This window comes from Cuculus canorus, chromosome 26 (genome assembly GCF_017976375.1).
Source record: "Cuculus canorus isolate bCucCan1 chromosome 26, bCucCan1.pri, whole genome shotgun sequence".
In the NCBI taxonomy this organism is placed as follows: domain Eukaryota; kingdom Metazoa; phylum Chordata; class Aves; order Cuculiformes; family Cuculidae; genus Cuculus; species Cuculus canorus.
Genome location: NC_071426.1, coordinates 2,030,264 through 2,051,988, shown reverse-complemented (window position 1 = coordinate 2,051,988; position 21,725 = coordinate 2,030,264). Strand labels below are relative to the sequence as shown.

At 57.4% G+C, this 21,725-nt stretch overlaps 4 protein-coding genes across 10 annotated transcripts in view; 1 reads left to right on the top strand and 3 right to left on the bottom strand.

The window, feature by feature from the left end:
• Positions 1-689: 689 nt before the first annotated feature.
• On the bottom strand, positions 690-12,574 carry GPAT4 (glycerol-3-phosphate acyltransferase 4). Of its 2 annotated transcripts, none has more exons than XM_054049693.1 (13): positions 12,469-12,574; positions 9,853-10,737; positions 7,456-7,525; positions 6,917-7,214; positions 6,705-6,779; positions 6,208-6,297; positions 5,998-6,091; positions 4,592-4,707; positions 4,350-4,405; positions 3,949-4,034; positions 3,615-3,743; positions 3,455-3,534; positions 690-2,894 (listed from the first exon to the last, which is right to left on the bottom strand). In XM_054049693.1, the coding sequence occupies exons 2-13, from the start codon at positions 10,015-10,017 to the stop codon at positions 2,786-2,788; spliced, it is 1,368 nt and encodes a 455-aa protein (XP_053905668.1). In that variant the 5' UTR covers positions 10,018-10,737; positions 12,469-12,574; the 3' UTR covers positions 690-2,785. The 2 variants fall into 2 exon arrangements, with proteins under 2 accessions (XP_053905668.1, XP_053905669.1); XM_054049694.1 differs by having other exon boundaries at positions 9,853-10,734; positions 12,469-12,570.
• The window catches only part of ZMAT4 (zinc finger matrin-type 4), a 209,000-nt gene continuing 189,783 nt past the window's right edge, over positions 2,509-21,725 (top strand). For all 4 annotated transcript variants that reach the window (XM_054049702.1, XM_054049701.1, XM_054049704.1 and 1 more), the window contains exon 1: positions 2,509-2,512. The gene's annotated coding sequence lies outside the window, so the exon portion shown is untranslated. The remainder of the gene's footprint in view (positions 2,513-21,725) is intronic.
• LOC104068530 (protein phosphatase 1 regulatory subunit 3C-B-like) lies at positions 12,710-19,080 on the bottom strand. 3 transcript variants are annotated; one of them, XM_054049696.1, is made up of 2 exons: positions 18,974-19,080; positions 12,710-14,048 (listed from the first exon to the last, which is right to left on the bottom strand). In XM_054049696.1, exon 2 carries the CDS (start codon positions 14,013-14,015, stop codon positions 13,152-13,154), a length of 864 nt encoding a protein of 287 aa, XP_053905671.1. In that variant the 5' UTR covers positions 14,016-14,048; positions 18,974-19,080; the 3' UTR covers positions 12,710-13,151. The 3 variants fall into 3 exon arrangements, with proteins under 3 accessions (XP_053905671.1, XP_053905670.1, XP_053905673.1); XM_054049695.1 differs by lacking the exon at positions 18,974-19,080 and adding an exon at positions 14,183-14,269 and having other exon boundaries at positions 12,710-14,058; XM_054049698.1 differs by lacking the exon at positions 18,974-19,080 and adding an exon at positions 14,183-14,255.
• On the bottom strand, positions 13,910-21,631 carry GINS4 (GINS complex subunit 4). The gene is made up of 8 exons (XM_009571489.2): positions 21,514-21,631; positions 20,940-21,026; positions 20,544-20,657; positions 20,015-20,112; positions 19,619-19,707; positions 19,188-19,278; positions 18,974-19,080; positions 13,910-14,048 (listed from the first exon to the last, which is right to left on the bottom strand). The coding sequence occupies exons 1-7, from the start codon at positions 21,610-21,612 to the stop codon at positions 18,984-18,986; spliced, it is 675 nt and encodes a 224-aa protein (XP_009569784.2). The 5' UTR covers positions 21,613-21,631; the 3' UTR covers positions 13,910-14,048; positions 18,974-18,983.

The following is a 21,725-nucleotide window of genomic DNA, read 5'->3' as shown; positions in this document are numbered from 1 at the left end:
TCCAGTGAGCTGATTAATTGGTGCTGAGGAGATCAATACAAAACAGAAAATTAAAACAATTTTAAAGTGATTAAGTAGTTTAACACCTGTCTGATGCCACGTCAGGGCTGGGAGACAAATAAAGCAGGTGGCAAAGGGCCTGCAGGAGCCGGGGAGAGTGACAAATCGCAGCCACAGCCCGGCTGCTCCGTGCTTCCCCGCAGCCGGACGGGACCGCGGTGCTGCTCCGTGTGAGGTGCTGCGGCAGCGGCCGGGATCACCCTCTCTCCTGCCCGCTCTGCCCCACTGTCCCCCTTCCCTGCACGCTGCCGCAGGTTCCTGGAGTCTCAGCTGGGTGCAAGGGAGCCTGGCACCAGCCGTGCCCTCCCCAACACCACCTCATGCCCTGCGGTCGGGGTCCGCCCGGCGCTGGGCAGCGCTGGGCACACAGGCAGGGATGGTGCTGAGCGCAGGTAGAGCTCCGTCCGGCTGCTCCGGGGGGCGTGTGGGCATGAGAGCAGGCAGGTTGGCCTGGCAGGCAGATGGATAGCAGCTCCGCTTCAATTCTGCATCCCTTTTCTCCCAGACAAACCCCGTCAGATTTTCATAAATCAAAGCGCCACACTGTTTAATAAAAATTTATTGACTTACAAGTGATTATTTATCAAAAGGCCATTAATAGCGGCTCCGGGAATGATGTGCTACTGGGTGGTGCGTGGAGACTAATAGCAAATCAATGCCAGCATCCGGGCAGAATGCATATGAGGGCCCGCGGCCCCAGCGGGCTGCACGGCTGCTGCAGCCGGAGCCGGCAGCCCCTACCCCACGGGCCGCCCAGCGGTCCCCCCAGTTATTTATCGCTTACAAATGAAATGATCGATACTTTTAATCTAGAGCTAAATTTATTAACTTTCCCATCGGAGAGAGACATATTGACTGGGGGTATAGGGAGGGGGAGCCGAGGGAAGATGGATGTGTGCCTCCTACCCTGTCCAGCCAGCTCCCTGCCTGCTGCGGAGCATCCCGGAGTCCGGAGAGGTGACTGAGAGTCCCACAGAGCTGGACAGGCAGTGAAGGCTCTGATACATCATCACGGTGGCTGTGGCAAGGGAGCAAGTTAAGGGTTGTGGGTACCCATGGCCGGATGCGTGCACCCAAGGTGCGCTCAGGGCAGCAAGCGGCGTTTCACAGCCTGAAGGCAGTGCCCATAACCTCCACAGAGAGGAGATTACTAATAAGCCGGGGAAACCAAAATGCTGGTGAACAGATCCTTAATGCCAGTATAAACTCCTTATCAAGGGGGTCCTGGCCTGGGTACCCAAAATATGCATTAGTGACGAGCAGTTGCCTTCTCTTCGATCGCATCGCAGGAACGCAAGCAATGGATTTCAGCCCTGCAGATGCTGAAACTCTCCTGCTCGGCTGAGCTGCTTTGGTTTTGTTTTCTCAGGTGGAAAGGAGAAGACATCAGGCTTTGCTTTCGTTCTTCCCCTCCATCCCCCTCCAGATCAATTGTCAAAATAGAAGTTGTCTCTGCTCTATTCATAAAGGATCCTATTTTGAGTTCTGTTTCTTTCTGTTCCTTCCGTTTCTCTCTCTCTTATTGATACCCAAATAGAAACAAGCAGGAAGTAAACTGCCTTGAATCCACATGGATAACTCCTGCAGGGAAATTCCAGTTTAAGGACACTTAGGGAGAGCAGCTGAGCTGGCCGGGGACCGCAGATGTCCTCCCCACCAAACCCCACCCAGGTACCGAGGCAGCACCAAAGCGAAGCCACCCTCAGCACTCCCAGCAGCGCGAGCACGGCTGCTGCAGGCAACTGCATTCACCTGTAAGAGGAGGCAGTGAACCCCGAGAGTTCCTAGGAACATAAGTAAAATTGGAAAGTACATGGGATGAGTGCCCAAATGCAGGTTGTTCTACAGAATAATACACTTGCAGAGCTGAAAGAGAAAGGGTGCCACCCCCGGCATGGTTTCAGCTTCCTTGCCACAAGCTGGGGTTATCCATGTGCCTGTGGGTGTGGAGCAGGAACAGATCCCCCATTGGAGAGGGGATCTCCTGGCTGAGGGCTCAGACTCTCCTCCCCACCCAGGGCTCCCACCACAGCCCATCTGGATCTCTCATGAGCCCCACGGGCCGCACCACGCTTGCAGTTCCAGGGGACAGAGGGAGGCATCCAAGGAGGCTGATCCTTACCGCTCGAGGAAGCCCAGTGAAGAAGGCTGTCAGTCAGACGTTGGAGAAGCAACGGTCCAGGTCAGGCTATGACAGGAGGGTGGCAAAAGGAAAATGAAAGGTTTCTCTTTCTAGAAATGCCCTGAGAGACCACAGACAGCTCCTGAGGGTGTTATGCTACAGACGGGAAAGGCGCCAGCTGATGAGGACTCCCTTGGCTGTCAAGGCAGCTCATCTCCGTGCAGCTCACCAGCTTCTGCGCCGTGGGAGAGCTGTGACTGACACACACGCATATCGACACACCAGCCCCCACCCCGTCCTGGGCCTGCGAACACCATACGGGAGCATCCGACACCATAAGTGTTTCATTTAATATTGCCCTGCCAAGGGGCTTCACTGTAACAGTAACGAGAAGGCATCTTTGCCAAGAGCTGCCAAGGGCCCAGGGGCTCCAGGCAGCAACGGTGCCTCTGGGAAAGAATGGCCAGAGGACAAAGCAGCAAGTCCAAGCAGCTCTGGAATAGCCAAAGTCCAAAGATTCGGAGCTGCTTCAGACGAGCCCTGGCTTGCGCTAGAGGCAGAGGGCTCCGGCGACGCCCAGGAACAGCACTGGAGGCAGAGGGCTCAGGAGCGGCTCCGGTCTTCATGGTTGCCTACAATCATTTTGCTGTAGAGTTTCTGTTGCTCCTCCTTGAATGTGTCTTTCACCTTCTCCCTCTTCAGTCCTCCATCCCTGGGGAGAGAGTCACATCATCAGAGGAGCTCCCACCAGTGCCAGACAGTGACACTGCTACCTGGGGCTGCCAGGCCACGCTTTGGACAACCCGTCCCCACAGGGAGCTGCTGTCACAGCCTGAGCTGCCCAGAGCTGTGCCTACAGCCCCGCTCAGCACAGCAACTCTGTCACAAGTGCCAGCTGCTCTCGTACCACTGCCTCACTGTGTGAGGCCCCCAGCCTTCCAGGCTCTGAAGGTCTCAGAGCCACTAAAAAGAAGTTCCCAAGCTCAACCCACTTTGCTGAACAGTCTCAAGTCAGACCAGGTCATCCCAGCACAAGCTGTAGTCATGGAATGAAGCCCTGGTGCTCCTCACACACAGCAGAAGCAAAGACTTTGGTCTCTCCTACAGGAGAGCAGTTTTGCAGGTCAGAGGCAGGATGCATCACCATTTCTTCACAGACATACTCTGTCCAATGCAAGACACCAACTCAGCTCTACAGCGTTATCAGGACAAACCCGGACCCAGGAACAAAGAATCCTGGCACAAGGAAGAGAAAAGTCTGCCTGGACTCACCAGAGCAGATCCACAAGGCCCCCCTGCCTGGCAATGGCTGACTTCACTCGGTTGGCAAACTGGACGGCGTCCTCTTCGGGCTGCAGCAAAAGAACACTGCTCAGTGGAAGAGAAGGGCCCAAGTGGCACGGATCAGCCAAGCCAGGCCCACCTTACTTACCTGCCTGGTCATCGGGGGCAGGTACCAGACGCTGCAGACAATGGCCCAGCTGGTCATCATCCTGAGGAGGTAGGTCACCATGCCGTACTTGCTGCTGTTCCAAAAGGCATCTCCAAACTGCGGGTCATACTGCAGCAGTGAAGAGCTTGTGAAAGCCAGGCAGTGGTCGTGCCCTCCCTGAGGTTCCAAGTTCCACCCTGAGCCCTCTCAGGGCACCACGTGGAGGAAGCGCAGCTTCCCCACACTCTCAGACCAGGCATCAACCCCGCAGCGCCAAGTCTGCTCTCCCACACAGAGGGCTGCCTGTGCTCTAAAAACGTGTGCTTTCTCATACCTTGATGGCTACCGGGTAAACCGTGGCTCCAATTTCAAAGCTCCCCTTTTTGAACATCATCACGGACGTGTTGTTGATGCAGGTCCCTGTAAGTGGCAATCAGTCTCCTCAGCACAGTTCAGAAGGATAAGCCATACGCCTTACGGCCAAGGCCACCAGCACCCAGCAGCCACCCCGACACCCCCTCCAGCCCTGCTCTGTTTGCAGAGCACGTGCCACCATGACAGCGGACCTCTGACTTAAACATTCAGGGCTCAGTCACCCACAAGATGAAATGTCCCCTTCTCTCTCAGCAAAGGGTCTCAAAGCCCTTGACGGCACCACAAGGGAAAAAACCAGAGACGCAGTGCTGTCCCCGAGCGCCCTCTCCCCTCCCGGGCCTGTCTGGCTTCACAACTCACCTTCTGGAAAGATAAGAATAGGCAGTTTGCTCTTGTCCTGGACGTGCTCCGTGAGCCTGAACAGAAGAGTCACCTGTTAGCATGGGAGCTATCACCAGCACTCCACGCGGCGAACAGCCCTTATCTGGGTGCCAGCAGCGGCGGCTTGGCCTCCCAACATGCGTGAGGTGAGGCAGTGTCCCCAACCAGGAGAGAGGGCAGCCCTCCTTCCCCTGCTTCCACACCCCTGCAGCCACTGTCACCTTTTGGCAACGAGGTGACGATCCTTGACCTCTGAGCGCTCAAACCAGACATGTGGGCAGGCTTTTACCATAGCTCTCTGTATCACCCCCATGAGCCCACCGTGGATCTGACCCACCTGGACAGGGAGAGAAGACACAAGTTACAAGACCTGGAGTTACACAAAGGCCAAGGCAGCTCCTAATTCTACAAGTGCAGGGATAGGACAAGGAGGAATGGTTTTCAGCTGAAAAAGGGGAGATTGAGGTGAGATCTTGGGCAGAAATGTTTTCCTGTGAGGGTGGGGAGGCCCTGGCCCAGGTTTCCCAGAGCAGTGGTGGCTGCCCCATCCCTGGAGGGGCTCAAGGCCAGGTTGGATGGGGCTTGGAGCCCCTGATCCAGTGGGAGGTGTCCCTGCCCATGGCAGGGGGTGGCACTGGATGGGCTTTGAGGTCCCTTCCAACTCAAACCATTCTGCACCCTCAGCAAGTTTGCGGATGACACTAAGCTGGGTGGAAGTGTGGATCTGCTGGAGGGTGGGGAGGCTCTGCAAAGGGATCGGAACAGGCTGGAAAGATGGGCTGAGACCAATGGCATGAAGTTTAACAAGGCCAAATGCCGGGTCCTGCGCTTGGTGTATAAAAACGCTGTGCAGAGCTACAGACCAGAAGTCTGGTTAGAAAGCTGCCTGGAGGAGAAGGACCTGGGGGTAATGGTTGACAGCCGACTGAACATGAGCCAGCAGTGTGCCCAGGTGGCCAAGAAGGCCAACGGCATCTTGGCTTGAATCAGAAACGGTGTGACCAGCAGGTCCAGGGAGGGGATTCTCCCTCTGTACTCAGCACTGGTGAGACCACACCTTGAGTCCTGTGTTTAGCTCCGGGCCCCTCATCACAAGGACGATACTGAGGCTCTGGAGTGTGTCCAGAGAAGAGCAACGAAGCTGGTGAGGGGCTGGAGAACGTCTGATGAGGAGCGGCTGAGAGAGCTGGGGTTGTTTAGCCTGGAGAAGAGGAGGCTGAGGGGAGACCTTATTGCTCTCTACAACTGCCTGAAAGGAGGTTGTGGAGAGGAGGGAGCTGGCCTCTTCTCCCAAGTGACAGGGGACAGGACAAGAGGGAATGGCCTCAAGCTCAACCAGGGGAGGTTCAGGCTTGACATCAAGAAAAAATTTTTCACGGAAAGGGTCATTGGGCACTTGCAGAGGCTGCCCAGGGAGGGGGTCGAGTCACCTTCCCTGGAGGTGTTTACGGGACAGGTGGACGAGGTGGTGAGGGACATGGTTTAGGGAGTGTTAGGAATGGTTGGACTCGATGACCCAGTGGGTCCCTTCCAACCTGGTGATTCTACGATTCTATGATACTGCCAATCTATGATCTCACTGCTCCCGCTGCACATGAGGCCAGGCCGAGCTGGGGTGCAGACCTACCATCGCGTAGTAGCCATCGCTGGCCAGGATGATCACGTCAATGGGAGATGTGTGGTTGGCTACGCAGATGCCTCCGTTCCGGGGTCTGTTTTCTCTAAACACAAAACAACAGCAGAGGTGAGGACTGAGGAAGGAAGCGCGAGGCCCATGAACGGCAGGGCACAGAGCAGCTGGCAGGAAGGACCGGCAGCAGCAGACAGGGCCTCTTACCGGTCGTGGTAGGTGATGATGGCTGTGAGGGCGCGTACGCAGATCCGGTAACACATCAGGTGGACGTGCTTGCTGAGGAACTCCTTACACCTGCAGCCCGGGAGAGCGACCATCACCCCCAGTTCCATCACCTTCCTGTAATGCTGCCCCTTGGCCCTGCTCCCCTAGGCCGTCACATCGACCCCACAGAAGCACATCTCATGCTACGTTTTGCCACCGACTCTTAGCTCATAAGAACCAGACTTTGGCCTTGGCTCTTTTCTGTCCTTATTCCTTTCAGCGCCCAGGGCTGAACTCTCTGCCAGGGGCTGTGCTCTTGTCTAGGCCCCTTCTTTAGGATTCCAGGGTGGCTGTTCCTGAGGGGCTATCGGGGCCAGGACCATCAGCCTTGTCTGCAGCAGGCACAACACATAGGCCTCACAGGAAAACTTTGGAATTATCAGGTTTCAAACTGCAGGGGGACACCCCACTCCCTCTTTCCTCAACGCCGAACTCACCTTCCATTTGGCAAATATCCCACTACTGTAGTACCAGTCACCAACAAGCCGATCCCAGTAAACGCCAGGGCTATCCTGCAGAAAGAGGGAAACTACGTGCTAGCAAAGCCAGGCCACAGGCTCTGCTCCTCAAGCATCCGTCTTTCCCGACCACGTTGATCGGGGTCTGTGGGCTTTGGAGCACAGCTGCAGGTTCCCACAGCAGCACTCACCGGAGTGGCAGGAGGAAGCAGTAGCGGATGAGCACACCCAGGCCCCAGAGCACAGTGAGGCGCAGGCTGATGTACTGAAAGTTGTAGTTGGTCCTGCTGAGAAGGTTCCAGGACTCCAGTTCCTCAGCTGAGAACCGCTTGGTCACTTCATCGTCCATGATGGTCTCGATGCCTTTGCGGCAGAAATAGAAGATATCTGACAGCTCAAACTCAGGAGTGTCCAGAGCTTTGCCACTGCCACTCCGGCGAATCTCCTTGATCTCCTCTTCCAGGGACATTGGCTCCTTTGCAATGATACCTGCAACATGCAGCAGACAGCTGTGAGCAAAGTGCGACCTGGCCACTACAAGAGAGCCGAGAACCAGGACTCGAGAACCTCCCAGCTAAAGCACTCCCTGGGTGCTTCCCTCCCCTTCCTCACAGAACAGACCTCTCCATATCTCCTTCCAATCCATCTACATGGAAAGGCTCTCTGGTGTAGCTCAACTGCCCAGAGACACCACATTTACCCCAGATCCACAGAGTTTTGAACTTCTTACCATTGACGTAGGGCTTGTACAGTGGGTGGTTCTTCTCCTTGGCACCGCGCTCTATCCTCAGCGTCGCCCACTGCAAGAGACACACCACAAGGTGGGGTCACAAGGCCTGTGGCTCCGCTCCACAACATCCCTGTTTTACAGCCGACTTCCAGGGAAAACCACGGTATAGGGGAGCAGAAGGCTCCTGTACAGAGTTGAATGGGTGATGAACACTCCAGGTCCCGTAGGGTCTGTTGTCCCTGGCTCATGGTCACCACTGTGCAGCCCTGGGGTGGGCTGTACATCCTGCCACAGCGCAGGGCTACAAATCATGGGATCGGTGCTGTTTTTCAACCCTCATTTCTTCCAAGCTCAAAGCAGAGACTGTGTTTTCAGGCTGCTGTCAAAACCACACGAAGGGATGGTTCATTCTTTCCTGATTCTGCTAACGGCAGCTGCTTCTCAGCTCACCAGTCCACCCGGAACAACAGCACCCTCAGACAGCTCCCTGGCAGCTGGCTGCCCAATCCCATGCCCACGTACACATCAAACACAGAAACCTCTCTCAGCTGGTTCTCAAGGGCATCAGCAAACACCGCAGGCTGGATTTCTGTCTGATCACTTTGCTTGCCCTCCAAGGAACCCTCTCACCCTCTTGCTAGAACAAGCTTCTAAAGGAGGAGCCACGTACAACACACTAATTGCTCCCGGCCAGCTGCTCCAGCCAGGATCTGCGAAGAAGAGGAAACCGCTGGGAACTCCTGCTATCCCGATGGCAGCCCATGCCAGCATCAGATGAGGACTGGGAATGCTAATTGCATACAGAGCCTCTGGCTCATCTAGCAGCCTCCTCTGCCAGCAGAAGGAATTGCAGGATTGCAGAAGACTGTCTGGACACTGCCATCCCAGAAGAAGTCAGGAGAGGAGCTCTGGGCAGCAGAAGCTGGGCAGCCGATGGAGAAGGCGTGCCTCCCAGCATGCCTCGCAGCGGCAGAAACGCAGGCTCCCTCCTGGGAAGCACCAGGCCGCTCTCCCTCCCTGCAGGCCCTCAGACTCTGTGCTGGGCTTGCAGCACCAGCCTCCACAGCCGGGCAAAGCTTTTGGGTGAATAACACTCCCCAAAAATACACTTCTGAAGGATCACATGCATTGAGTGACTTTTCCACCTCATCCGCAAGCCGGAGTGCTCCTCTCTCTGCCCACAAAGATTCTTTGGTAAAAGCCGAAATGGACTTCAAAGCCTTTTCAGAAAAATAGTTTCTAAATCAAACACCAAAAGAGGTGTCAGGATTAAACGTTCCTGAGTCAAAGAAAGAAAACAAAATTAAAACGAGATGAAAAGTTCCATTTCAAATAATCCAGACTTCTTATTAATGTTTTCTCCCAGCTCAGTCACTACATGTGAAGCCTGGTCTTCTCACACCCATGTCCCCAAAGGCCAGGTCTCCTCGCTTACACCCAGGGAGGACTCCCAGTTCAAAGAGGTGAATACTGCAGGCTCCAGGGCTGCCTTCCCAACCCACTCCTAGTGAAGCACAGCCCTTTTCAAACAGTGGGAGCTGCACCACGGATCCTTCAGCAGCCTGAACTCATCATCCAAGAGCCTGAATCCTCCCCATCAGGCAGCAGGCACTCCTGTTCCTTTTGCTAGTGTGGCCAGGAGAGGGTGGGGAGGCTTTATCTTCCAGGAGTTCAGCAAATATTCCAGTCTCACCGGAGATTTACTTCAAGGAGAAGTGCTGGCTCTGAGACAGCCCATAAAATCACTCTGCCAAAGGCAGGCAGGGGAACAACGTGACCCCAGACTGGAAAATTCCACTTGGCCTCCCTGTGCCAAGAGGTCATCAAGGGCTGCCGGCCGGCCGTCCTCCGAGGCTGAGGTCCCAACGCAGCTGGGCTGAGCGAGGAGCAGGCGGCACGCCAGGACACACGGGTGCTGAGAGTTCTGGGTTGTCCCCACAGAGTGTTTGGGGCGTGCAGGACAAAGTTCTGCCTCACCTCCTGCTTTTGGCTCATGCAGACACGTGCCGGAGCCGAGCAGCCTGACGGCAGCCTCCTCCCGCCCCGTCACACCCTACGCCCCTCCTGGCTGCTTTCCACACTGGGCCAGAGCAGTGTTGGGCCTCACCTGGGACACCAACTCGCCCAGGCACGCTCCTCCTCTTGGCACACCCACAGATCCTACAGGCCACTCTATCGTATAGAATTAATTACAGGGAAAAAAACAGCCCACGAACAGTCTGCTTAAACCACACTTGGCTGAGACGACCCAAACACATCATCTGGTACCAGCTCATGCTGACAAACCAGCTGCCCACCCCCGTCACCCTGCTGAGGGGAAAAAGCCCTTCTTCCCGACACAACCAGACTCCGCAAGACCCCTGTAAGCACACGGAATATTCCGGAAACATGACTTACCTGAAAAATCTTTAATAATGTTTTCATGTAAACCTTGCGGATGCCAAAGGAGACTCCAAAGATTGCTGGCACGATGATGAAAACCAGGAGCAGAGTGAAGAGGACAGTTATGGAAATCCCCAAGAGGTTAACAACCAGGCTGTCAAAAGGGAGCAGGAGGAACATGGTGAAAGGGCGGGCAAGGCTGGTGCCCTGTGGCCGGACGGAACGGCTGCCCGCAGCGATTAACCAGTCCTCCTGTTATTCAGCAACAGTCTTACACAGGCACTGAGTCCGCAGCCTGCTCACAGACCCCATTCCAAAGTTCAAATCCTTTTTGGGCTCTGTGAGAGAGGAAACGCAACAGGATCAGGAGAGCAGTTGAGAAAACAAGCAAACAGTCTGCCAGGAGCCGGGGTGAGTTCAGACAGCGAGGGCTGCGGAGCTCAGGGAAGAGGGAACAGGCGCCCAGGCTCCTCCATGGGTGTGCAGTGGGCACAGCAGGGACACGGCTGGGTGAATGGATATCCTCCCGAGGCGCCGCTGAGCGTGTGCTGCTGTGGGGCAGCTTGTGCAGGAGCCAGTGGCAGAATCCCCTCCTGGCTGTGGAGAGCATGCAGAGCCTCTTCACTGGGACGAGGTGGAGTCCATCCCTGAGCCTGCATTGGAGGAGATGGAGGGAGTTGGCGCTTGCGGGAGCCTACCGTACGTGGAGCTATTATTGTTCTTTCCGTGAGGACGTAGATCCTCGCATGACGCTTGGAACAAGATTAATTCTGGAGCCCCTGGCACCCACTGGCACTGAAGGGTCATTACAGACAGGAATGAAGACTGTGTCCCTGGAAAGCTCTTCCAACAGCAAGTTGGCTTCTTGGCAGACGAGGCTCTCGCATGCCACCAGCTCTACTAGGGGAGAAAGAAACCGAAGTCAGGCGAGTCACGCAGCCCGGAGAGCAGTCAACTCAGTGTGGGTGGCGGAAGGCCAGGGCCAGCGGTCTCTGGAACGTGGACGGCAGTGCTCAGGCTGAGGTCACATCGCTCAGAGCTGCTCCTGAGACATCACAGGCTCGGACTGGCACTCCAACGACTGCCAGGCACTGCCCTGGACTTGGGAATCACCCCCAGCTGCCACTCGTCCTGTGCTTTCATACCAGCCACACCTCATGGAGCAGCCTCATCCAGAACCACGCCTAGAGCACGGGACCCTGCAATCAGGTCCCGAGCACAGGAAAGGAGCCAGCAGAGTGAAGAAAGCCCTTCCTGATGACAAAGATCTTCCCACCTCTCTCATTTCAGAAGTATCCGGGAGCACTGAGCAGGCCAGGTACCCAGATTCCTGGGAAGGAATCACTTCCTCTGCTCCAGCTCACACCTCTCAGCGCCAGTCACAGGGCAGCTTCACAAACAGCTCGGGGCCGGAAGCTGGTCCACGGGCAGAATCACGGCGATGATCAGTCAGAGAGGAACGCGCTGGGGCACAGGGAGCAGCCAGAGGTCAAACACCCCAGGCCTTCTGCGGGAGGATGCTCACCGCAGCACAGGTGCACACAGGGCCAGTAGAACAAGACAAGTCTGCTCAGGGGAGACTTCCCTCAGGACAGCACCTCCACCTGGCTATGGAGCATCACCTGGGGATGGGATCTAAGAGGTACCTGAGAGGCAGAGGGGAGGAGAGGTTGGGAAGATCCTCCTGCTCCATGTACAATGTGCTGCAGGTGCTGACTTCACACTGCTATGCCAGGAACACTACAAATACTGTTAGCACCTCAACAAAATATACGCCTGTATAAACGACCTCCTGGGAGAGGCAATGCCACAGCCACACATGTCACTGCCCACCACATGGGAGCTGTCACCCATCAGAGCCAGGATTGGTCTGACCCGCCACCTGTGCTGGCAGCCGCTACCCGGAGCAGGGCTCGGTTCTTGCACCCCTTCGCTGCGCCAGCTGGCGCTGGCAGCACACACGGCCGCGACCCCGGGCTACAGCTGCCGGGGCTGATGCCAGGGCAGTGCTGTGGACACTGGCAGGACGCCTCTGCGGCCCCCCTGGCTGCCAGCACCGTGGCCTGACGGGCACCGCGGGAGCATCCCATGCTGGCACCCCACACCGGCTGCCTCGGCTGCAGCTCCGCGTTCTGCCCCAGCCCCAGATAACGGTGCACTCCGGGCTGGGCACGGCGCGGCAAGTCGGGATGCGGGCAGCGTTGCCCTTAGCTTCGTTCACTGGGAGCAGGGCACGGCGCACCAGGATGAAGTGTGGGGGGACGGGGCCCACCGGGTCGGGGAGCAATGGAATACGGGCCACCGGGACACGACCCGCTCGGATGAGGGCAACGGGATAGAGGCATAACGGGACAGGGCCCCCCCCTCGAGCACAGCGGAGCAAGGCCGGGACTGGGCCCCGCAGCCCCGGGCGGCGTCGCCGGCAGCGGGCGCTGCGGGGGGAGCGGCGGGGCCGGGCCGCGGGGGCGGGCGCTGTTGGGGCGCCGGTTAACGGTCCGTGCGGGCGGAGCGCCTCGGGCCGCAGCCGAGGAAGGGGCGGCCCCGGGCCGGGGCGGAGGAGAACGGGGGGTGAAAGGGGGGGGGGGGATTGTGTGTGTGGGCCGCTCGGCACCGGCCCCGCCGCGCGCTCACCTGGTGCCGCCGCCGGGGCCGCCTCGAGCCGGGCGCGTGACGTCAGCGCGCACGCAGACCCCACCCCCATGCGACGTCAGCACGCACAGCACGTCCCCCGTCCAGGCCTCTCCCCGCCTACGTTCGGTGACGTCAGCGCGCGCCGCGCGAAGCCCCGCCCCTCCCCTCGGTGTGTGCCCTCCCCCCTTCCCCCCCCTCCCCGCCTCCGCCCCGGTCCCGGGAGAGGCGGAGGCAGCGGCCGCGCTCCCGAAGCGCCCTCACTTTATTCGCTCCCCGTTACAGCACCAGCGCCCCGAGACCGCGGCGCTGCATAAGGCCCTTGAGACGCTCCGGGAGACCCGCGGCTCCCAGCCCGAGCGGCAGCCGGTGCCCCGTCAGCCCCCTGCTCTGCGGACGGTGCTCCCGGAGAGCCTACGGGTGGGAGTTGCACTGGGCGGGAGTCAGGCCAGATGGAGTCACACAAATCGGGCGTTGCACCGCACGACAGCTTCCAACCCCTGTGGCAGAAGCAGCAGCACAGACATGTCCATGGATCCCGGCACCGGCTCGTGTGGTGGCAGGCCGGGCCCCCCCGGAGCAGCCAACAGAACCGGGAGCAGCGCCGCCTGCCTCCGAGCTCTCCCCAGTGGCCCCTGCACCACGGTCAGGGCTGGAAGGGACCTGCATCTCTGCACGCTGCGCTCCTACCAATACGGAGCCTGCGCCTCCGAGCGCCGCCAGGTCTGCAGGTGTGAGAGGACCAAGGCGGCAGCCCGAGAGGTGCCAAGATGCTCCCAGGCCCCACGGGCACTCTTCACGGCACGGGAGGGAGGGCGGTTTGTGGCCACAGAGCAGATCTTGTAGTTCCGCCCATGGTTGTTGTCCCAGTGGGTCTTCTGTCCACACTGGAAGGAGATGCAGAACTCTGTGGCCCTGCGGGAGACGGACGGCTTGGGCAGGGTGAGCTCAAAGGAGAAGGTGTCTGTGTCGGCCGAGCCGTACGTGCTATGCATGTACTGGCAGAAGATGTCCCGGAAGCTCTTCCAGCCATCAAAGGTGATGCGGACCACCACTTTCTTCTCATATGCGATGTTCCTGACCTTCACTGTCCCTGACAGGGCACGGTCCTGGAGCAGGCAGTTCTCCAGGCTGACAAGGTTGCTGTGCAGGCGGCTGCGGAAAGCCACATAGTCCGCAGAAGGCTGTGGGAAGTCCAGCACGTACCTGCACGTTTCCGGGCGCGAGTCTCGCAGCCTAGGTCGGAACCTGGTGAGGTCAGACAGGGCATGCTGCAAGTCACAGAGGTCCTCCTCAATCTTGGAGAAGAAGCGGACAGCTGTCAGCGAGAGCCCCTTCATGTCGGCGAACACGACCCTCTTCTTCTGGCCCTTGAAGCCCTTGGTGTTGTCTCGCTGCTCAGGCTCAGGTTCTGTGCTTGGCTTCTGGTTGAGACAGGATCGGAGAGGTTTGCGGCCTCGGTTGCCCCGCAGCTCCTCATAGGAGTTCAGGAGCTTGCGGATGGGAGGCGAGTGGCTCAGGCAGAGCCCCATGGCCAGGTCCACGGGCATGGCTGGGGGGACCGCGGCGTGTGCGCTGTACACCTGGAAAAGCCTGGAGGTGAAGAGGGGGTCAGGCGGTGTGCCCGGGCTGCCGGCCCCCTCCCGCGGCCAGCGGACACCCCCCACCCCCCCTCCACCCCGGCTGGCCCTCGCCCTCGCCCCCGCCCGGCGCTCACTCGCCGCAGCTCATCGCCTCCGCTCCCACCGCCGGCGGCTCCGCGCGATCACTGGAGCCGTGGAAGCGCCAGCGGCCGCGAACCCCCCGCGGCGGCGGCCAATCAGCGCCGCGGACCCGCCCTCGGGTCCTAGTGACCGCCCTCCCGCCGCCGCGCCCCGCTCCGGGCCCTCTCCTCGGACGGGAGCAGCGCAGGAAAAGCATCCGATGCCAGCGAAACGCGAGGGCTTTCGGGGAGAAAGCGTTTCCCGAGCTCTCGGCGCGCAGAGGAGCTACAGGAGGAAGAGGAGCTCCTTCCCTCACGCTGTCTGCTTTCATACAGCCCATTCCAAGAGCTTCTCCAAAAGCAGCTCTGTCCAGAATGTCTAAGAACAAAGAAAATCCCAGCCTTGACTCGTCCTCTGTCGAAAGGGAACCAAACTCAGGTGTTCCTTACCCCGGGTTCCTTGCTCTGAGAAAGGGATTCACTCTCTCCTGAGCAGGGAAGAGACAGTGCGGTGTCTCTGACACTTAGATCCCAAATCACCTTCGCTGTTCAGCTCACATGTGACTCCCTGACAGAAAGGACTGTGCCCTCGCTCGGATCACCACCGCTAATCTCCCCAGAGCTGTCTGGCCATCCGCGCTAAGCAGTCGTGGCTGCTCCTGCTGACAGCACAGATTCCCATCGTCTCATGACACAACCTGCCTGGCAGCATTCGCACACGGCTCTCCGTCACCAGTGTCCGACCGTCAGGCTGGACACCACTGGCAGACACTCCTGCCTGCAGAGATGGAGGACACGATCTCTGTGGGTGACCAGGAGCCAGAAGCACCCGTTGGGCTGGGCCTGCGGGACCTGGAGGTGGCTGCCCTTGAACCAGTCAGCAGCGCCAGCAGCCTCCAGCCGAAGCCCTGGCTGGTGACCCCCCTCAGACCCACGCTAGAAGCCCACTCCCTGTTTCCAAGGCCAGCTTTGGAGACAGACAGTGCCACATCCTTCCACAGAGGTCTGCGGTAGGACCAGTGACGGTGGACGTACCCCTCCAAGGCTGAGCCGTGGCTGCAGCAGCCCAAGTTACAAACCCAGGCCACATCTGAGGTCACCAAAGCAAACTGCCCCCTTCTCTCTGCACCAAGGGCTCTCACTCATAGTTCCACATGCTCTGCTTTTGAAACTTGGAATACTGGAAACTCTTTCCTGCAGAATTTCCAGTTGTTTCCCTGCCGTGTAAGAAAGTTTGCAAGTAGTTACTGCTACTAAGGAATAATCCTCCTCACCAAATTACACATTATTTATATTAGTTGGGATCATTTTTCTGTAGATAGCCAGGAGAAAAAGGAACAGAACCACCTTTGGATTCTTTTTCCTAGACGGGACTTTGAGATGAATGACTCCCTTGATACCAGCTCCAGCACAGGTGTTTCTCAATCCTGGGAAAGCTGTTGTCGCCCAGGACTCAGCAGGACAGCCAGGGTTAACCAGGGCAGTGGGAGGGAAAGCCCACAGGAAAACACCAAGGATGGGTTCTCCGCATTCCAGACATGACTGAGGCCCAAGGGACAACTGCCCCACTCTGCTCCCAAGCACAGGACCCTGCAGCATGTACAGTGCAGGCAAGGAGATGATTCTCAGCAGATGCTTTCTGAGAATCACCTTTTTGTTGCATCCTCTTGGGACAACAGTGCCTTTCCCTGCCATTTTAGTGACTCGGGGAGTCAACGCAGATATGAAAGAGGCTTCTCAGCAATGAAACCACTTGCCCCAGCTTTCTCCTGCGCTCAGGAGAGCAGATCCGGCTCAGGCTGGGAAATCACTGCTCACCGGCAGTGCCCTCCCTGCGACCTCTTTCCCTTTTGAGCTAATCCCTCAGTAAAGCCACGCCACCTCCAACCTGGCAGGAGCAGAGAACAGAGGAGGCATTTGAGTTCAAGTCTTACAACAGACCCTGGAGAAGCTGGAAAAGCTGCCCCTACCCTGCACATTCCCTTCCAGAGGCACAGATGAAGGCGGCTGGACTACTGGGTCTCTTCCTCCATCTAAAAGCATAAACCAAAAGCATCCCTTCCTCGACAACAACAAATCTCACCATGATCCTGACTGATTTGAGCCTACAGGCCACCTTCAGGAACCCTGCATAGTTTATGGCGATGCTGCCGTGCGCCAGCTCTCAGAGCCCAGAGAGGAGCTGCACTGCTGGAACTCTGGGAAGCACCAGATTCCACTGAGATTCATTCAGTGGCTGGAAGAAGAAAGGTGCCCCTTGTGCTCACATTGCTGCAGCCACGTGAGATGTACGAGCTGTCTGGACAGTTTTCACTCAAAGTTAATAGGGCCAAGGAGAAAGTCTGCCAGACGTGCCTCCAAGACATCCTCCAAGCGGCTCTTCCACAGCACGCTCCAGCAGCAGCGGATTAACAGCTTTGCCTGGGAGCTTCAGTCACCTCTGTGAAACTGCCTGGGCCATAGATACTTGTAGGGCACAACCCACAGTGCTCCCCAGGGGGCTGTGCAAGAGGGAAGTGCTACTGATTCCCAAGGATTAAATCCAGCCTCTTCTTAACGTCTATACTTGAAAGAATCTTCTTTACCTAAACGGATTCATTAGGAACTACGAACCACACATGCAAAGCCACTCACACTGCAAGGGGCAGCGTGTGACCCCCTCTGGGCTGGGGAAGGGGTGTCAGGGGAGCTGCAGGCTGCTCCTTGTATGGGGCACCATGCCAGGAAAACCTTGCCTGAAGGAACATGAGCATGGTCTAACCATGCACCCGGCAGGCACTGAGCTGTGGAGGTGTGGGACACCCCGGCTTCTGCATAACCAGCACAAAGGGATCGGATCTCCCCCTCGCCACAGCAGCGGCTCCAGCTGGGAGTCTGACAGCTTCTACCCTCACAGCCGTAATCAGGTGCTCTACCAGAACCCCTCGCCCTGTGGAGGCAGGGTCTTCAGATCATGCGTGGCAGAAAGCCGCTTTCTTCTGAGCCCTGCTCGCAGTTGTTCCGGTTTAGTGAAACTGGTCTTAAGTAAGGCATCCCAGTAGCTTTCCAGAAAACATCCTCCGAGTTGTCACTGTGCATTTGTCCTATTGATCCACATCTCCCTGCACAAGGAGCTGAATGCTCTGCTGAAATCGAATCCAGAGCACTGTCCTAATCGGAAGCAGCATGCATAACACACAAAGTAGAGAGGTGAGGCAAACCCAAGACTACTTCTTGTCCTGCAGCAGGAGACAGTTCTTGGGAAGCCCTGCCACCCTCATGTATCCAGTATCTTTCTAAGTAACACAAAGGCACTACGAGCCCCTGCAAGCTTATAGAATTCCTTAGAGGGGGGTGAAACAAACAGCCTGAGCATAAACCAGTTGCTTCTGTTCACAAGAGGCTTGTGACAAACCAACATTCCGAAGCTTTGATCACGATGGCCCCGTTCACGGCCAGACCAGAGGAAACAGAGCTGCCCCTGGCTCCAGGAGGCATTCCCTCCTTGGCCCAGGGCAAGCAACACCATCATCAGCACAAGGTCCTGGCAGCAATGCCAAATCCCAGCCTGCTCTGCAAACCTCAGATACCCCTAACGGCGAGGGTGGCTGTTGTACAAGGATAGTGCTGTTACTGCCAAAATGTTAGGAAAATGCCTAACACCTCCCCTGGCCACACCAGAAGGGGCTGTATGGACACAACTGTATCCGCACTGGGACACAGGCAGAACAGAGCTCACACAGCCTGCCTTCCCCGACCGCAGTGCCTTTCCAAGGAAGGACAGGCTTGCTATTATGTGCTTAACAGTGCTTCACAGGAGAAACTTCAGGCAAACAGAAACCTTGAACTTCTCAGCTTGTGGCCATCTCCCAGACAATATTCTCAGAAAGATAAAGGGATCAGACTTGGTAAGCTCTTCACCTCCCTTTCCACTGCTGGAGCTGGTGCCGATCACCCCACATACGTCCTCCTCATGGCTATCCTGTGCTCGCCCATGACATTCCCTTTGCTCTGAGCTGCAGTTTCCATCCTTAACATGTTCCCAACCCTTCTTGCTCCTTCTGCAAGCCCCCAGATTTGCTCTGCCAGCAAATGCCTTTACGTGTGGCGGTTTTTGCCCAATGGATCGCACGGCACACACGGTGCAGCAGCAGCCCCCTCCAGTTGACCTCAGAGTATCGCCCGCTTGCGCAAGGCCTGGGGTTGCTCAGCCCCTGCGAGGAGATCAAAGCCGGTAGGGGAAGGTGGAGCTCACACCGCGGGCTGCCACACTGCCATGTCAGGTGGTTTCCACCCCACAGCCTAATTTAGGGAATGGTGCTAAACCAGAACAGGAATGAACACATGGCTGAAAGTTTAAAAAGAGACAGCCCTGCTGTTGACAAAGGCCTTCAAAGGCAGATGTGCTTGCTCCATACCTGCTGTCAAACCAGCCTAGGATCCGGAGAGGCAGGAGCTACGCCCATCCCTCCCTCGCGACTCCAGGGGGACTGTGGCAAGGCTGTTGCAAAGCCTTGTTGGAGTGAGGCTGCCCTTGCTCCAGAGCACCACGGACAGGAGTCTGTCTGTGTTCCAGGCACATCATAAGTCACTAGGAGCTTGATGAGCTGTAGAGGCAGCAGCAGAAAGACGTTCTGCTGGTTTATTTGCACACTTTTAAGGGTACCCATTCCAACAGCACTGCTGCCCTGTCCTGCCACGCCACATCCAAAGGGAACACAGCACGGGCAGCCCCATGTGAGCTCCACACGCTGCCCTGGCAGCTGTGGGAAAGCAGCAGCTGCAGCATTCGGCCCCTGGCCCCGCCGTGGTACCAGCCCCACTCACCACTTGCCCCTCAGATGAGCTGTACTGCGCCCGAGGCCACCAGCGGGGCGATGGTCTTGTATCGGATCAGGTGCTGCGAGCCCTCCTCCAGGTCGATGGTGTACTCCCTGCCAGAGAGACACGATATCAGGCTGCCTCTCCTTTCGCTGGAACCCACACCACTTCGGTGAAACATAAGTATTCACATGTAATGCATGGGGAAGCACCCATCTACCTCTGCTCATCCATCTCTGGCTCGACCAGGATGTTCTCTTGCCGCTCCAGGACCCTCAGGAACACAAAGGAGTCCAGGTTGGGCTTTGGAACTGCAGACAACAGATTCAGAGCACAAGCTCAGCACTCACTCATGTTCCTCTGCAGGACAGGGAGCGAGCGGAAGGACAAGAAGGACAGCAAATTCACAGTCATTACAAGGAGTGACCAACAGTTTTGATCAGACATCATGTGCCCTGCCTCAAAGCAAAGCCAGGCTTGACAGCAGCGCCAAAGGGCAGCAGCATCGAGCCACGTGCAGCTAAGCAGTGTTACAACACTGTCATCAGCTGGCTCTGCTTCCTCTCAGCACCAGCTGGAGCACAAGCCCTTTCCGTTCCACGCTCCACACCCCAACCACCGTAATTCTCAGATGCCTCTGGATGCACCCACCTGATTTCAGCAGAGACACTTTCTGCAGGTTGGGCGGCATGTGCTTTAGGGCCACATTTTTCAGGTAAGTCTCCGTGTTTGCCATGTACCTGAAAAAAATTGTTGGAGCACTTACTGGGTTCATCAAATACAAATCTGCACCAAGAGCACTGACTTTAAACACCAGCAAGTGACATCTACCAGTCACAGAAGCAATGGCTTGCCCTGGTAACCATCTCAATGTTGCGAGGTTATTTTATTTCAGCTCTTTCCTCGTCTGTAAGGAAGCTTCCTGGTAAAATCCATGTTTCTTACTGCAAACCCAAGGCTATCGGCCTCAAGAATTGTTCAGCAGAACACACGGGCAAGTTATACAACACACGAAAAGGGAGGGAGATGCATCCAACATGTACTCACTCTTTGGCAAAAGCAAACTCCTCTGGTGACAGAATGGAAGGCTCCCCTTCAGCTCGAGACTTCTCCTTCTCCAGGATGTGGGGGAAAAACTTCTCGATCTGATATTGGAACAAAATCTAAAGGATTCAGAGCTCTGCCAGCAGTTTGGTGCCTACAATCCCCACCCTCCAGAGGCTGCCCTGCCTCTGCGGGTGGCACAGCACCGCCGTACAGGCACATGCAGCAGCCACAAGCCAGCCTGAATGCCTACTCCCAAATTAACAGTCAGAGGGTCGCAGAACCATGGACACGCAAGTATTCAACCGTGCCATTACAGGCTTAGATGAGGGTCGAGAACACCCACAGCAACACTGTGATCCTCCTTCATCACAACAGAAAAGCCTGTCCAAAGAATGAATAACCCTGAGCTACACTTCAGAGGACACAAAGATGCTTTAACTAAGCGCTTTGCTGGGGCAGGAGGTGCTGTATTGGCAAAAAGCACTCTTGAAGTCACCTTTTTTCATCCCTAGCGCAGCATGAGCATTACCTTCACCAGCCTGCATCGCAAATAGCTGCTGAGCACATAACGGATCCTCTCGATCTCCATGCGGTGAACACTGACCTTCAAGTCTCCACCTTTTGCCCGTTTCAGGTTTGCCTCCTGCAAGAAAAGGCGAAGAGAAATTGCGTAGTTGAGATGTCAAATGACAAGAAACAGAGAAGAAATGGGTTTCATTCCTGGAGTCCACAGACCCCAAGTATAGCTGCTTTTGATGACAGAAAGCACACTATTCCCCTGTATCTCCCAGTCCTCTCCAAGACAAGCTCCAAGAAGGTACTCAGCAGCGCCTTATCTCAGGGACAATCCTGGCAATCCCAGAGCGAACCAGCACGGATCTGCCAGGCCAGGCCTGCCTGTCCCACCCCTCAGCCCAGAACCCACCATGTGGTCCAGCTGCTCTACAACACACTCAACGATCTCAGGCTTGCTCTCCAGCAGCTCAGGAGCAAACTTCTCATTCAGCCAGGCCTGAAAGAAGACACGTGGTTAGTGGAAGCGAAGAAAGCACCTGCTGTATACCACACAGCGGGCAGAAACTCAGCCCTTCCCATTTCCTCGGGAGCCCAGGGCCTGGACCAGCCACCCCCCACACCTCCATTAGAGCCCAAGGACGGGCCCTGTCACCCCCCTCACCCCCTTCAGAGCCAGGGCCCGGCCCTGTCACCCCCCTCACTCCCTTGAGAGCCAGAGCTCGGCCCTGTCACGCCTCTCAACCCCCTCAGAGCCCAGGGCCCGGCCCTGTCACCCCCCTCACCCTTTTCAGAGCCAGAGCCCGGCCCTGTCACCCCTCTCAACCCCCTCAGAGCCCAGGGCCCGGCCTTGTCACTCCCCTCACCCCTCTCAGAGCCCAGGGCCGGGCCCTGTCACCCCTCTCAACCCCCTCAGAGCCCAGGGCCGGGCCCTGCCACCCCCCTCACCCCCTTCAGAGCCCAGGGTCCGGTCCAGCCCGCAGTACCTGCTCCAGGCTACGGATGAGCTGTGCCGGGGTGAGCACCAGCTCCTCGCTGCCGCCGTCTGAGTCTGGCTCCGGAGACGGGACGCCCGCCGCCGCCATCACCCCACACCACCTCCCGCGGCCCCACTGCGCATGCGCCCCTGCCTCCCGCGCTCCTTCGCCTCACGGCGCATGCGCAGCCCAGCCCACGAGTGGCGCCTCTGCGCCCGTTC

Bases quoted from the DNA above. Each gene is read 5' to 3' on its own strand.
- GPAT4 (XM_054049693.1), bottom strand. From the start codon at position 10,017: ATGTTCCTCCTGCTCCCTTTTGACAGCCTGGTTGTTAACCTCTTGGGG. The intron at 6,092-6,207 runs GTAAGAGGCCCT...TTTTGTGTTTAG, and splicing joins ATCATCACCTACCACGACCG to AGAAAACAGACCCCGGAACG. The intron at 2,895-3,454 runs GTGAGTCCAGGC...CTCTCTCCCCAG, and splicing joins GGCCTTGTGGATCTGCTCTG to GGATGGAGGACTGAAGAGGG.
- GINS4 (XM_009571489.2), bottom strand. From the start codon at position 21,612: ATGGCGGCGGCGGGCGTCCCGTCTCCGGAGCCAGACTCAGACGGCGGC. The intron at 20,113-20,543 runs GTAATGCTCATG...TTCCAATATCAG, and splicing joins TGCGATGCAGGCTGGTGAAG to ATCGAGAAGTTTTTCCCCCA. The intron at 19,081-19,187 runs GTAGATGGGTGC...TCTCTCTGGCAG, and splicing joins CCAGAGATGGATGAGCAGAG to GGAGTACACCATCGACCTGG.